This window comes from Talpa europaea (assembly GCF_964194135.1).
Source record: "Talpa europaea genome assembly, chromosome: 13".
Classification (NCBI taxonomy): domain Eukaryota; kingdom Metazoa; phylum Chordata; class Mammalia; order Eulipotyphla; family Talpidae; genus Talpa; species Talpa europaea.
In genome coordinates this window covers 79,347,961-79,363,319 of record NC_140080.1, presented here as the reverse complement: position 1 = coordinate 79,363,319, position 15,359 = coordinate 79,347,961, and the positions used below count along the sequence as shown (strand labels likewise).

Sequence of the window (15,359 nt, the reverse complement as noted above, 5' to 3'; positions counted from 1 at the left end):
TCAGCTGTCGGCTCCCAGTTGTGTCTCAATGTCCACTCGGCAGATGGGGCATTTCTTGCTCATGGCGAGCCACTGGTCCACGCACAGCTGGTGGAAGAGATGCATACAGGGGAGACGCCTGGAAGAGAGAAACACACTCAGAGGAACGGCATGGGGACTTCCTGGAGCTGCACCAGGAGCCAAGGGATGCTGGCTACACTGCAGCCAGGAGACACACAGCCGGGACCCCTGGGGGATCGTCCAAAGAGGATCTTGGCAAGAGTGTGGATGGGAAGGGAGCTGGTGACAGGAAGGAGGTCCCCAAGGCCCCCTCCTCCAGGAAGCCCTTTCATATCAACCTGAAACAAAGTCATGGCGATTTTAGACCCACTCAAGAAAAATACTACACTGTTCTCTATGCTTTGCATGCATAAGTTCAACTGCCTGGCCACCACACATCTAGAACATCCCATATCTCACCTCCCTAGTGCAACCAAGAAGCACACTACGGCACACTAAGCACACACACTCAGCACAGGCATACACAAGTCACAAGCACTCTCACACCAGACATATTGCTCATAAATGATTGCCAGTGGGGGCCTCCCCGGTGGCGCAGCGGTTGAGCGCTGGGTTGCGAAGCTGCCCGCGGCATCTGCGGCGCCGGTTCGATCCCCGGCTGCTCCCCGGCCACCAGAGGAGGGTCCCACATGGCGCGCAGACCTCTCCTGCCGCCCGCTGCTCCCCTCAGCAGTGTACCTCGGTCCTTCTGCCTGCTCTGCTCCCCGCTCTGGCTCTGGTGAATTCTCTCACCCTCCCATGCTTCTGACTGTACCCAGTGCATGTATAAACAAAACAAACAAACAAACAAACAAACAAACAAATAAATAAATAAATAAATAAAATGCCTCTAAAATAAATAAATAAATAAATAAATAAATGATTGCCAGTGCCTGCGAGGGAAGGGAGAGGGACCGAAGAGGCCGGCCTCCTACCTCACATCTTCTCCGTCTTCCAGCATAGACAGGCAGATCGTGCACTTCTCATCTGTGTCTGACTCCTCCCCGTCTTCCTTCTTGCCCTTGCCATCCTGCGGTCTTCGCTGGGAGAAGCAGAGGAGCATTGATCACCTGGTGGCCATGTCTTTCATCCACAGCCTCCACTCCGCCCCTTGCAGCCCCTTCCCCAATGAGTCAATCTCTTTTAAGCTCCTAATAATGCTCAGACTTCTGTGCTCTTCTCAGATCTTCTCCCTGACTCTCCCCAAGTCCTCCACATTCCAGCAGGAAAGAGAGCTTGTCAAGTGAGGAAGAGACCAACTGGACTTTATTTTTGCTTCCAAGCATAAACTTACACTTTCCCAAGGGCTAGAATTTGGGAAAGAATTGGGTACCAAAAGCAACAATCCTTTGCAAAACAATGGCTCTGCATAAACTGCTTCCCCCCACTTTTGTTCACTCTTCCTTATACCCCTTCCAGCCTAAATCCCTGCCTCCAGGCTTCTCCCTCGCTCCATTTGCAGGCCCAGGTGCTTCTTTCTGCCTTTCTGCCTCCCTCTCTCCCAGCTTTCCCCCCCTCCACTTCCTTCCTCTCAACTATTGTCTATTCATTGATTCACGCATTTTTAGATGAAGGCAAAACTCCTCAACCTGTCATTAACTTTCGTAATTTGTATCACACTGTTGCTTTATATGGTTGGATATCTCTTTCTGTCCAAAAGTTTCTTTTACGATAGGTACTAGTTCCAACATGAGGTCAGACATCAATGCAGGCACTCTGTTAATATTTATTGGTTTTAATTGTCCTGTTATAAATTCTACAATAATTATTTGAAAAGTTTACCACTATGTAGAAAGTTTCAAGTTCCATGATGGTGTGAAGTGTGGCTTACTCTTCTTTAGGGTACAAAGCACATCAGTGATGCTTAATTAGTGTTCTGGTTGGGGGTCGGAGGTTGGGGGAGAGATGGAATCAGGGAATGAAATTAGTCTACCTTTCTTGTTCCCATCTCCACACCGTGCAGAGAACAGTCTGGTGATACCCATGGGAGAGACAGTTACTTACTGTTCCCTCTTCCGGCATAAGCAGACTTAAACGTCATTTTGCTAAAAGATAACCTGAAGAGTCACAAAATGAAGACCACCAGGGAATGACCTTGACCTGAGGGCCAGCCCAACATGGAAGGTCTCCCCACTCTTGTCCCTGATCCTAAGTCCTGGAGTTCCTTGGCAGCAGCAAAGGAGAGGCCCTGGGAGGTATCCTAGCTCTGCAGCATCTAACCAGAGCAAAGCCATTCAGATTTTGGTCTGAGTCCTCAGTGGACAATGGAGCCAAGGTCAGTTAGATGGTCTGAACCCTCTAGCCCCCAACTATGCAGATTGACCTGCTGGCAGACTCACCTTCTTATACTTATGGGGGAAGGTGAACCGCTCAATGGTGTTCTGTACAGCTCCCCGAGTCACATTTCCCAACCTGTCCTCAAGCTGCAGCAGCTCCTGAAAAAGAAAAACATGGATATTCACACACACACACACACACACACACACACACACACACACACACACCCCAAAGATGAGGGACCCTGAAAGGTGTTAGCAGCAAGCATTCACAGGGCCATTGGGAAGAACTGGTCTGAGCAAAGCACCAAGATATCTCTACTCCCTGACTTTTTCTCTCTTACTGTCAACTCTGGGGCTCCCCACACCCACCTATGCTCGCCCTAGCCGTGGAGGAGGAAAATGAGCAACTCTGGTACCTCTCCCAAACAGGTGGGAACCAGGCTGGCAGGAGGAGTCCCAGACAGGGAGGCCTACCTCATAGCTCTCCCGCACAGCGGAGGTGTGTCTGCTGGGGTTCAGACCCTGGAGAGCAAGGAAGTGAAGCTGAGGGTAAGGGTAGTTTCGGATTTCATGGACGACCTGTTGGGGAGAAAATGCTTCAGGCTGGATTCAAAGTTCATAAATGTCGTTGCTTCCTCTTCTAACCACCCTGCAGCTTTCTTATCCCCATGTCTCTCTCTTTCATCCTCATCCTCAGCCCCAGAAAGAATAACAGTATCAATAAAGTAACAGCTAATCTGACTGGGCTTTCTTCCCTGGCTGGTGCTGCTCTAAGTCAATTATCTGATGTATAATGTGGGTACAACTACTATCCTCATGTTGCTGACAGGATAAATAAGACATAACTAGATTAAGCAAAGGGCTCAAGTTATACAAGCAAGTGGCAGATGCAGGATCTCAAAGCCACACTGGGTGGCAGAGTTCACTCCTTGCTCTACTCTGTGCTACCCCAGAGCTGGGGCTGGGGCCTGGATAGGGCATATGAGGGCATTAAACTAAAAGACTCAAGGTAAAGTATTTTACACAATTAAAGAAAAGATTAATGCAAATAATCCCTAACAAATAAAATATGATGATTTTTAAATAAAGTGAAGGATCTGACCTGTACTGACTAGCCTGGCCCAGACCTGGCTCTGCATCACAGGGGACAGATTTTCCCCTTTGCTCCTCAATTTACTCATTGCATGACTGAGCCAGTTAGTTAAACTTTCCATGCTTCATTTTGCAGATTCTCAAGATGAGGGTAATCATCTTTCATGTGGGGTTATGAGAAGCTTAAACGTGCATATCTTAGATATGCAAACTATTTGACAGTGCCTGGTATGCATTAAGTGCTCAATAACTGCTAACTTAATTTCTTAGGAGATGGTGCTTTATAATGCAAACCGCATACCCTTAGAGCTGATAAGAACTTCAGAGATTTCTCTCATTTTACAAATAAGGAGATGAGGGTACATGGGGGTTTGGACACAGGCACAGGGGAATAGGACACAGGGGAGCCCCGACTCGGGATTAGGAAAAAACGCAGGCCTCAGCCTGCTGTTGGCACCCAACAGGCAAAAATTGAGGAGGCTTCCTGGCAGAGCCTTTTCACTCACCATCTGCGTGGAGGAGGAGTTTCTGGGAAAGTGGTGCATTCGAGGAGTCGCTAGGTAATGCTGATAGTGCTGGGGGAGGGGCCGCACCTGGAACTGGGCAGGACTCAAGCCAGCGTCCACGCTGAGATCCCTGCAGGAACAGGCCACGTGAATCACAGGCTGAGGTGACTCAGCTGTCAACCGACAGCAGGACCTCAGGCTCCCAGCCCACACATTGGCATGAGGGTCACAGCTGCCAGTGCCTCACTGACTCGACCCCTAAGCCTCCCTGTCTTTAGAGCAAAGGAAACAGAGACTTGAAGAGATAGGCCTCTGCAAGGTCTAGGCCCCATAAAACTTCTGGAAACTACTGCACCAAAGCTCCATGCCAAGACAAAGCCCATCCCTAAAACACCGGATGGAGCGGGTCAGGAGATAGCCACCAGAGGCTAACCAGCAAGACACAGATGAGAGGAAACTGCAGAATAAACCACCCTATTTCTTCAACAAATACATTTAAATATAATTACATGGATAGAATTATGTTTATATGTTTCACAATTATATTTATGAACTATAGATCTAAATAGAGCAGTAGGGTTATATATTTCCTATTATTTATGGGAATTTCTGTTTCCAACCATGATGCCATGATATATGTATATTGCTATTTCTTAGATATGTTAACCTGAGTCCCTGAAAATACTCTGATGAGTCTGTCATTAAGGAAAGACAAAAACTCTTGAAGCCAGTTGGAAACACATCTGGAAATCCACTAGCTTAGCCCCTTGGCAGGCATAGCAGAGGCCTCCCCTTGTCCTGCCTTGGAGAAAGGACCACTGGGTGGGGGGGGGGGGCACCTGCATGTGGCAGATGCTCTGATTCTTAACATTTACTCAGGAGCCTCAGGGAAAAATTCGAAGCAAAAGAGATGTTTAAGGAACTCTTTGAAAAGCGAAGTCCCAAGGAACGTGAGCAGTGGGCCCTGAATCTAAGCATGCTGCTTTGGGAAGCAAAGCACCTTGGTCCTCAGAGGTGAGGGATGGTCTGGCCCACTGGAGGGGAGTTGGGCTCTGGGGTCACGTCTGAGCATGTCATCAGCATATTCCTTCCTGAACAAGGATCCTTACTAGGGGATGCTGCACTGAACCTAAAGAAAGAAGCCTGGGGGGTGGGGGGCGGGGTGTTGCCCCGAGGACACATTTACCCCTGGAGAAGCAGCAGCTCCCACTTGTCTGCTGTTGCCACCAACCCATGAGAACCTGGAGGAGTTTCCAAAGGGGTCACAGAAATGCTCCCCAGACCTAAAGATACAGGGTTACCCAGAACACTGCCTGGAGATTTCTCATGGATTGCCTCAGTGCACAATTTGTATCCATTGTGTCTCATCATCAAACTGAACCTGATTTTCCCCTGGCAGTGGTCTTGAAGGGGTGGGGGTCTGATTGTTCCATAGACCCTTACATTCTTCCAGGGAAGCTGGCCCCCAAAATGCCCACTGCCTTGTGGCCTTCAGCTCCATTTCTGGAACGACTTAGGACAGAATTTAGTGGTTTCCAGTGGTTCTCAAAAGAAAAGGGAGGAGGGGCACAGACACACTCTCCCCTCCCCCTTCCTCCTAGAGCTCTTTGCAGAGGGTGAGGGCAGCCCATCAGTCATGCATCCCCTGTAATCTAATTTCCAGACTGCCTGTCTCCTGGCTGAAGAGTCCTCTTTGGAAAAGAGGGGTGGGGAATAGTATGCATCATCACAATTAGAAATGTTCCCTTCCTTGTCGCTGCTAGGCTGGCCCTTGCTGGAACAGAGCTAATTACAAGGGAGGAGAAATTGTCACCTCCTCCTCTGCAAAGAGCTTCTTACTTGGAAAGTGGGGACAGGACAGGCAGGAAGGGCCCTGGGTGTACCCTGACAGGACTCAGGGTAGGGGCCTCTTAGGGTAGGGACCTCCCAGCACCCCCAGGTGGGGCACAGTCCAGTTCCTGGGGTCTCTCTGTGTAAGCAGGGGTCAGGTACACCGTGCTTGAAATGATCAAGGAGGAGGATATTGACCAAAGAAAGAAAGGTGAGGCAGGGCTAACACCGGCACCACTCCTCCTGGCATCTCTCCAGGGCGACTTTCACCTATGTCACCTGTGCAGTCCCATTTGCCGCGATGCCCGTGTTTATTCAAATCACTCAGCCGAGTGCCAGGGCCCTGGTGCTCTGATGTGCTGAACTGAATTAAATTAGATTGACTTGACTGCTGAGGGACAGATTTCAAATCCAAACCGCAATTAAATCTTCTTAATTTGAATCTGCTAATTAGAAAAAGGCTGGGCTGAAGTTGGCTGTAGTGCATTCTCTCTTTTAAGGGACTGTTCAATCTAACAGGGAGTGTACCTGAGAACCAGCAGAGGAGACATCGGAATGTGTTAAAATGGCTATTTCCCCAACTAGTAGCATCTTTAGCATCCAATCAAGCAGAACTATCCGATTGAGTCATTCCTAGGTATCCAGTCCAGGGCTGTTTCCAAAGCAATCCTCAACTAAACCAGTTGCTGAAAAATAATTGCACTGCATGTCTGTCCTCTTAAACAGTCCATCCGTTACCACTGAGGTTTTTTGTTGGTTTGTTTCTACATTCTTAAAAAAATCTGCCTGACCTCTAAGTTGCAAGGACTGCATAAAAATTCCTGGATACCCTTCACCCACAGTCCCCAAGTATAAATGTTTTCCTATTTTACTGCATTTCTATTTCCTTCTCTCTCTCTCTTTCTCCAGATACCTACACACGCACTTCCCCCCTGGATAATTTTTCTGAACTATTTAAAATTAGCTGCAGGCATGATGCCCTTTACTTCTAAACACTTCAGAAACTGGCAAGTCTTTTTCGCATGTTAGAGTGCTCACATCTGACCCTAGTTTATAGATCAGCCTCTCCCGAGCTAGAACCAGTGAGTTAGGTGGGACAAAGGGTCTAAAACCCAGCAACACTGCATCCCAGAGCACCAAAGACCTCTGCCCTGAGTGCAAGAGATTGTGGGCCTGATGCCTACAACAACACCACAACGAAACCCTCATTTTACCTCCCCAGCTGCTCTCCCGAGTCCTTACCTCCAACCCAGCCAGCTCTGTCTACATTCTTTAGGTTTCTCTTGAGGTGTTTACACTACCCCAACCCCACCTGACACTGCCCTGCCTGCATGCCCAGACTCTTCTCCGTGAACTCTTGAGATGCACCACCTCCAGGAAGCCTTCATTGACTACCCTAGCTCCTGAGGCCCTCCTGTCTGCCCTCCCCCCAGGGGCTGACCACTGGTTCCCACACCTCATTGAACTTGGGAGGTGTTTGTATACCTGTTCCCTCTCCCCTTGCAGGATCATGCATACTGAGCCACAGATTGGACACATGAGGACACCCAGACACATTTGAATTCACTGCAGGAACCACAGCCAGTAGGGGCCTTTTCGGGGCATGGGGTTTAGCTGAGGGAAGAGGCTTAAAGACTAGGCCTCTTGCACATTCAAGTGAAGGAAACAGGAACTCCATGGGTCAGGCAAGACCCTCCTCCTTTCTCCCCTCCCTTCCATAGGGACCCCATAGACTCACCAGTCAGTACCCTCAGCCAGATACCTGGGCTGAGGTGTCTGGAGTTGGTGGCCGAAGTCAAAGCTGGGGTGGAGGCGGTGGGGGTGGACAGACACACGCTCCTGACTCCGCCTGCTCAGAGAGAAGGAGGGTCCATGGGTTCAGGGGCTCCCAGGAGCACCGAACAACCCCAGCCAGTGTGAGCCCAGAGCCTACAGAGTTGTGGGTTTTGCCCCTCTTCCCAAACTCCAAAGAAGTTATGCTCCAAGATTATTGGGCAACCGCCAATAATGCATATATTCCTGCTGTCGTGGGACTGCCTCTATACTGAGGCCTCTCCCTGGTGTGTCTGCATCAGGTCTTACCCTGTGTCTTACCCAAACTGTCTCACCTGCTCTGCTCCTTCTCCTATTACTTCCCTTCTGTCCTGGGTAGACTGTCTTCAAGTCACACAGGTCTGCTGCCTGCAGGCTCTCCCACCTCTGTGCAGCCCCTCTGCTCCTACCGTGCTCGTCTCTACCTTTCTCCACACTCTTCCCAGCTTTTGTGGCTCAGTTCAAAGTCCACCTCCTCCAAGAAGACCTCCATGAACATTCCAGATCATAACTTCTCCACTCTCTGACCTACAATCCTCACCTTCTATCCCAACCTCTACAGTCATGAATGCCTAAGTCTTAGGGATTATTTAGACTGGTGATTATGAAAGTGTGCCCCAAGAACTCCTGTAAATCCCCAGGCCCCTTCATGGGGCTTGTGGGGTCAAGACTATTTCCCTAATAATACCATGGTTTTATTTGATCATTCTCTCACAAGTGAACTGTGCAGTTTTCCAGAAAAATGTGACATGTGATCTTGCAACTGACTGGCTGCAGAAGCAGGCATGAGAACTCTGTTGTCTTATTAAGCCAAGCATTAGAGATTTGCAAATGTTTTTTTTTTTTTAAGTTCCTACTGCATTTATATATAACTATTTTTTTTTTAAATGTATTATTGGTGTTAACATATAATGAGCTTATAACCATTTTAAAATGAACTGACAGATATATTTTAAATTTCTCAGTTTTAATTTCTAATAGTCATAATCCACATAAATAGAGACTACTATAGTCCTCATAATTTTTGAGAATAGAAAGAGTCCCAAGACAAAAAGTTTGAGAAGCACTGATCTAGTTCGATTTCATTTCTTGACAGTTGAGAGTCAGGGAAGTGAAGTGACTTGCTCAGGGCCCCACAGCTGCTCCAGATCCATCTGATCAGCATCAGTTTTGCCTACTTTTGTTCCCCATTTGCTTCATAGCTGGTGTCCCCAACCAGCCTGGGCTCTTTGAGGGCCGGGTGACCCACTCATGTCTTTAGTATCCCTTAGGGATCTTGGATGTTAGAACACGGTCATCAGGAGGCTAGAAAGGAGATGAGGGACCCTTTACTCAAATCTCCCACACTCTGCTAAAGTGCAGGGTGAGCATCCTAGACCGCCAGATACCCTGCCCCTTTCCTGCACTGCAGGACAGGGACTTCCCTTAGATCCGGAAAGGCCCCCTTGGGGCAAGGCAGCGCTCACTGCCTGGAAAGGGTTGTCATTAACTGGAGCAAAAGCTGCCCCCTGCAGAGACTCACTTGGTGACCGCTGACCCTGCCGCTGGACAGAGACAAGCACTGACCCCACCCTGGCCGCACTCACCTGGGGTGCGAGACAAGCCTGCGGTGCTGGGCTTCCAGGAGCTGCTGCTGCAGGAGGTATTGCTGGTGCAGGGCCTGAGGTAGGAAGGAGGGACCTGTGACATCCTGGAACTGCAGGGTGGGCAGCGGAGTCAGCGACTGGTGCAGGGTGCCGCTGTGCTGGTGGGCCGGGGCCATGTGGGCGCTGAGGCCTGGCTGCGACTGCACCGGGTGGGCCAGGGGGAAGTCGGGAGTGAGCTGCTGCGGCTGCGGGGGGCCCAGGTGGAAGTGGCGGCAGGAGGTAGCGTGAGGATGCTGAGACCTTTGAAAGGGGGCACCTGGAGAGGTAAGGGCAGAGAAGACCGCCTTGAGGACCAGCACTGCTCCCATCCCCTAAGGTCACCCCCAGGGCCCCGTCCCTGCCCCACCCTCCCTGGGTGTGTGTGTGGGGGGCAGCCAGCAGCTGCTGAAACTCAAGACCTTTCGTGGAGCATGGAAATGTTATCACTTTTATGCCTGTGGTCATCTTTACTACTGCCAAGGAAAAGCTCTGCGTCTGTGAGTGTGTGAGTGTGTGTGTGTGTGTGTTGGAGGGCAGGGAGTGATTCCTTTAATGAAAAGATAAGTTTCTTTCTTAAAAATTAACACACTTGTTGGGGGAGATTTAAGGTTCAGGAAGGCAATTTGGTTTTCTGGAGTCGGACTCCTCCCTTGCAACTTCATTGGCCCTTATCCCTGTTCATATAGATGTTTCTAGAGAAAACCGAATTCAGCCTGGCCAAGTCCTAAACTTGACTGAAGCCCTCGGTAGCCAGAACCTAGACCATAGGATAGATCCCACGCCCTAATTTCCAGAGAGAAAACAATCAGAAGGGGTTTTCTGTGAAGCTTTAAAAAAATTAATTATATAAAGTAATTTTTATTTAAATAAAAGAATAGCTTATTATAATATATATAATTATAAATTATATATAATTATATTATAATATATAATATATAAAGCAAATATTTCCAGGAATATGTTGAGCTCAGGCTAGATTTAATCTAGTCTCCACTACGTTTGGAAATAAAATTGATCTTGATGACAAGAAAGCCTTACAAATTCTCCATGAAGAAGATCCAGCTCTCAGCACTGCAGCCCTTTAATAAGGCAGGAAAGTGGACTCAGAAAATTTTGCAGGGGCTTTTTGCTAAACATGAGTGCTTCAACACATATATTCTCCTTCCCAAACCCCATCAAAATGAGGGTAAAGAAATAAGAAGATAAACAGACAAGGACAGAGAGAGAGAGCAGGAAAGGTGACATCAGCAGGCAACAGATGTCAACAGATTTTTGGAAGATGGAAAGCAGATGGAGAAATTAGCAGAGCTGAGAAATAAGAAACCAAGAGCCTGTGGAAGGGGTGGTCAACAAAAGTGGATAGACCTTGCCACACATGTTAGAAGGGTCAGGAGTTAGAGCTGCTTTGGAAGACAGGAGAGAGGGTGGAGCTGACAGCATGATCACAAGTCTATAGAAGTGATCGCGTCTGTAGAAGGAGCAATTTGCTTCTCCCCTTTCCCATTGCAGGCAGTGACTACTCCTCTCTCCCCCTGGAATTTTTGCAGGGAAACTCAGCCACAGACTCTAGTAGAGGAGGTCAGGGGTGTGACACCAGGTTCAAACAAGGGGGTTCAATCAAAGCCTGTACATGGGGCTTTGGAAATTCCTGTCACCTTTTGCCCCTTGGTTCTGAAAATGCTGTCATTCAGATGTCCTTCCCTGCATCCTACAGAGTCCTGCACTGGAAACTAACTCTGGGCAGAGCTCTTCTGTTGGGAGTCCCCCACCCCAAATGTTTAGGTGCCTGACTGGCCACTTTCTAATGAAGCCCATAAATTGAAAAGTACACACACACACACACACACACACAGACACACACAGCTTTTGGACAGCTTTGAGTGACTTGCTTTTCAATATGTACAGACAGCCCAAGGGTGACCAGTCTCTTGAGGAAGATTACAATGATGAGAGAATATACAAAGTTTTAAATAAGAAAAGAAGAAAAAGGTAATGCAAGGACCAGGAGAAAATAAGCCTCAAAGCACTATAGTTAAAACTCTCAGAGACATAAGATGTTGGATCCATGAAACAGCAAGAAACTCCTTGAAAAGGCAAGGTGAAAACACAAGAAATTGAACTCTTGGAAATATCAAAATGAAAAAGGTGAAATCTGAAATCCCCTAGAAGATTTGGAAGACAAAACTGGAGACAGTTCCCAGGAAGCAGGAAAGAAGACAAAGAGATGGAAAAGAGGGGAGAAAAAATGCAAAACACCAGACAGAAGATTCCACATTTGATGACTAAGAGAGGAAGAATGGAGGAAGCAATAGGGAGGAAATTATGGGAAAAAAAAAAGTAAAGAAATGTTTCCCATAACTGAAAGACTGAGTTTTTTTTTGGATTGAAAAGGCCCTCTGAATATGCAGCAAAATACTAGAAGGGAAGAAGCCCAAGCTGTGGCATCTCACAGTGAAATGTCCAAACACTGGGGGCAAAGAGATGATTCTGACACCTTCCAGAGAGAAAGCAGGCAGGGGCCAGCCAAGGGTCAGGACACAGAAGAGCAGCAGTTTTCTCAAGAGCGGTATCAGAAACTTGGAAACAGTAGAACAACTGCCTTCAAGGTACTGAGGGAGGAAAATGACTTTCAATCTAGTATTCTGTGCCTAGCCAAGCTATTAAGAAAGGCAGAGGACAGAAAGGGAAAAAAGGGGGCGAGGATAGGAAAAAAAAAAATTTTTAAATATGCATGCAGGGTCTCAAAAAAATGGAACTTCTCAATTCTCGTTCTCAAAGAGGCACCAACATAAACCATGAAAGAGAAAGCAAAGAAAAAGGTGGGGTTTCTCGAGCACCCCCAGTAGCCATTTTAAGAGGATCAGGAAGGTGGGTGCTGCAAGGGTATCTGGGACAAGGGTAGGGGTGGAAAAGCTGAGATTACCTATAGACTTGCCACATGACAATAGCATTTGAAGCAATTTGAAGCATTTGAACCAGTCGTCCACACTGGTTTACTCACAGCCCAGATACAGCTCTTTACTAAAAATAATTTAGTAAAGAATTTGTAAAAATGTTATAGGAAGAAAGGCAACCCCCAAAATGAGGCAATTATTACTTCCAGAAGAGTAAGTTTTGTGCAAGAATGTATAGTTATTATACACAACTTGGTTCAGTGGGGCAATATTTATACACTGCAAATAAAACACTAATAAACTATATTAGAAAAGGACACGTCTTCCATACTGAGATGAAAATAGACAATGTTATAATTGAAAAACCAACAAGTAGCAGCTTAATAATTTATTTAGAAATGTATGTGTTTCCTGAAGTACACACCCAAAGAAGAGCTGGAAATGTTGATTTGGGCGTATGATGGGAAGAGCAAAGGACAGAAAATCTGTTTCATTAAATGTGTCTTACGTTGGTGCTATTTGAATTTGTAAATGGCGTGCATGTCATTGATAATTTTTTTAATCTTCTAAGTATAAATATTTGCAAAACCAGGTGAAAATAAAGAGCGTTTCTGACTCTGTGCAGCTTGGATGCCACTAGCTACAGTGAGCCAGAAAAGAATGACCTAGAACCTCATTTCCCACAAGCATTCTGGGACGAGGCCCTCTCTGCTTGGTGAATTCTGGCTTTGATAAGTCCAGGAGCTGTGGCAAGGCAAGTGGGCCGAATTCCCCTTCTCCCTGACTGCACCACCCATGGTCACAAATGATCATAAAAAGAAAGGAGAAGGCCAGCATGGCTGAAGGCAAGAAGAGAAGAGGGAAGCCACTGAAATCTAAAAAGAAGAACAGAATGGGGTAAAAATGAGATGTTGCAAATTTTCTAAATCAGCTCTGTCCCATAGGCTTATCATGCAAGCCGCACCTGTAATTTTATTTTTTTCTAGTAGCCACCTTTAAAGAAGTGAAAAGAGAGAGGTGAAATCAATTTTCGTAAGATAGGTGGCATAACTTAATATATTCAGAATGCTATTATTTCAACACACACTCAATAAAAAAAATTATTGAGATATTTTACATTGTTTCTCTACTAGAGATAAAAAACTTTAAAGCCCACGGACCCATGGACAACACATCTCCGTGCAGACTGGCCTAGTTCCAAGTGCTTCATGGCCACCGTAGCTAGTGGCATCCAAGCTGCACAGAGCTCCTCTGCAGGGAGAAATCCAGCTTCAGACATGGAGCAAAACACATAGCTAAGTCTCAGAACTGGTGTGTCTTCCAGTGAGGTGTGCCTGTTGTTTCCAGGTGAGATGCACGCCCCTCAGCCGTTCCCCACTGACACAAACAAGCCTACCCCAGCCGTCCACGCTGGTTTACTCACAGCGCAGACACACCTCACACATTCTCACCCAGGGACCGTTGCTTGTGCCTTCCCCATCTTTAAAGGTCACCTCCCAGCTCCTCCAAAAATGTCTCCCCTGCCCACAGCCCCCAGTGGCCTTCCTCCTCTGAGTTCCTGTAGAACGGCCTGCCTCTACCGCTCATTTGGCACCTGGCAGTAGCTACCTTGAGCTGTTTCTTCACACTCGCCGCCCCCAGCTGGCAGAGCTTCGTGCCTTACTGTCTCAGGATCCCCACGCACCTCGCTGGGAGCTGAGTTCATTAAGTACCTGGCTGGTTGGCTGTCGGAAGGACTGAGGGGAAAAGAGAGGTTCAAGTGGACTGAGGCCCTGAGGCTGGTAGAAGCCGAGTTAGTTTGACATAGGGTGGCAAGGAGGGTGGCAGTTGGGCCTGGGTGAACTCTGGGTTGAAGCTGCAGTGCGGCAGGGTGGGTCAGGCAAGGCTGGCCATATCCTCCCCCTCAGCGCTGGTGGAGCCTCTCCCACCGCCAGGAATAGCATCTGTCTCCTCCCACCAGCCTCTCCTGCCACACGGTGCTCACCCTGCTGGGGGTGTGTTCAGGTTTCTATGGAAGCCTATTGGGGAGGGGACTGATGCCCTGGCCTGGGGGATTTGTGCTCTCCCACAGCCTGTGCCTCTGCTTCATGGGCTGGGTGGTTAGAGCTGGTGTCGCTCCAGAGTGGGCCTCAGAGAAAGGTGAACAATTCAGGCAGTCTCCACCACTGACTTCCGTTCTGGGGTTGTGTTGTCAATGACCCCCCAGAGGGTGCTCAGCCTCTTCTCCCCCATCCCCTCAGAAGGGAAGTGAATTCAGGAACCAGCCAGTCTGAAGCCCCCAGGCCCCTCCTCACCTTGAGGGATCTGAACATACCAGGGAATAGCCGTCTATTTGGCCTCTCGAGGGGCAGATGCATCTCAGGGTAGAATATCTGAGTGCATGACAAGTCAATGGTCAGTGATGTCTGAATGACATCTCCACACCCCAAAGGCCCGGTCAATAGAGACAACCTAAATTTTTCCCTTTAGAGTCACTCCTTTGGGTTAAAAAATAATCTCCAGATGTCCCTGATGATACTCTCCATTTATCATATGTCTCCAGAGCTGAAATGCCATCAATTGACACACTCATCATGAGCTCAGTAACAGTTTTAAGAAGTGGTGAGAATGAAGGATCTCACAGAAATGAAAAAAGAAAGCACCACTCTATTTATTTTTTTGTTTTGTTTTGTTTTAAGATTTATTTATTTGTTTATGCAAGCACTGGGTACAGTTAGAAGTGCGGGAGGGTGAGAGAATTCACCAGAGCCAGAGAGGAGAACAGAGCAGGCAGACTGGCTGAAATCCACTGCTGAGGGGAGCAGCAGGCGTGGCAGGAGAGGTCTGTCATGCCAAGTGGAACCCTTGCCGAGTGCCGGGGATGGAACCGGTGCTGCAGAGGCTGCAGGCAGCTTCGCAGCCCAGCGCTCAACCGCTGCACCACCAGGGAGGCCCGAAAACACCACTTTAAAGAAGCACAAGTGGGTCCTCCCTGGTGGCGTAAGGGGTTAAGATACAGCCTGTGAAGCTGTCTGCAGCCTCTGCAGTGGCCAGGGAGCAACCCACGTGGCACAACAGACCTTTCCTGACTTGCCCACCGCTCCCCTCAGCAGTGTACTTCAGTCGATCTGCCTGTTCTGTTCCCCCCTCTGTCTCTGGTGAATTCTCTCCCTCCCCACACCTCTGGCCTGTACCCCAGCTCTTGTATGCATAAATAAATAAATCTTAAAAAAAAACAACAACAAATAAAGAAGCACAAGTAAGGGGCCTCCTTGAGGGCACAAGAGGTTAAGTCTCAGCACT

At 48.0% G+C, this 15,359-nt stretch overlaps 1 protein-coding gene across 1 annotated transcript in view; it reads right to left on the bottom strand.

The window, feature by feature from the left end:
• The window catches only part of ARK2C (arkadia (RNF111) C-terminal like ring finger ubiquitin ligase 2C), a gene marked incomplete at its 3' end in the record, with an annotated part of 88,589 nt that continues 73,230 nt past the window's right edge, over window positions 1–15,359 (bottom strand). The window contains exons 2-8 of the mRNA XM_084252599.1: window positions 9,145–9,460; window positions 7,485–7,595; window positions 3,917–4,046; window positions 2,793–2,897; window positions 2,379–2,474; window positions 975–1,081; window positions 1–118 (exon numbers count right to left, since the gene is read on the bottom strand). Coding sequence (XP_084108725.1) covers window positions 1–118; window positions 975–1,081; window positions 2,379–2,474; window positions 2,793–2,897; window positions 3,917–4,046; window positions 7,485–7,595; window positions 9,145–9,460 — 983 coding nt within the window. The remainder of the gene's footprint in view (window positions 119–974; window positions 1,082–2,378; window positions 2,475–2,792; window positions 2,898–3,916; window positions 4,047–7,484; window positions 7,596–9,144; window positions 9,461–15,359) is intronic.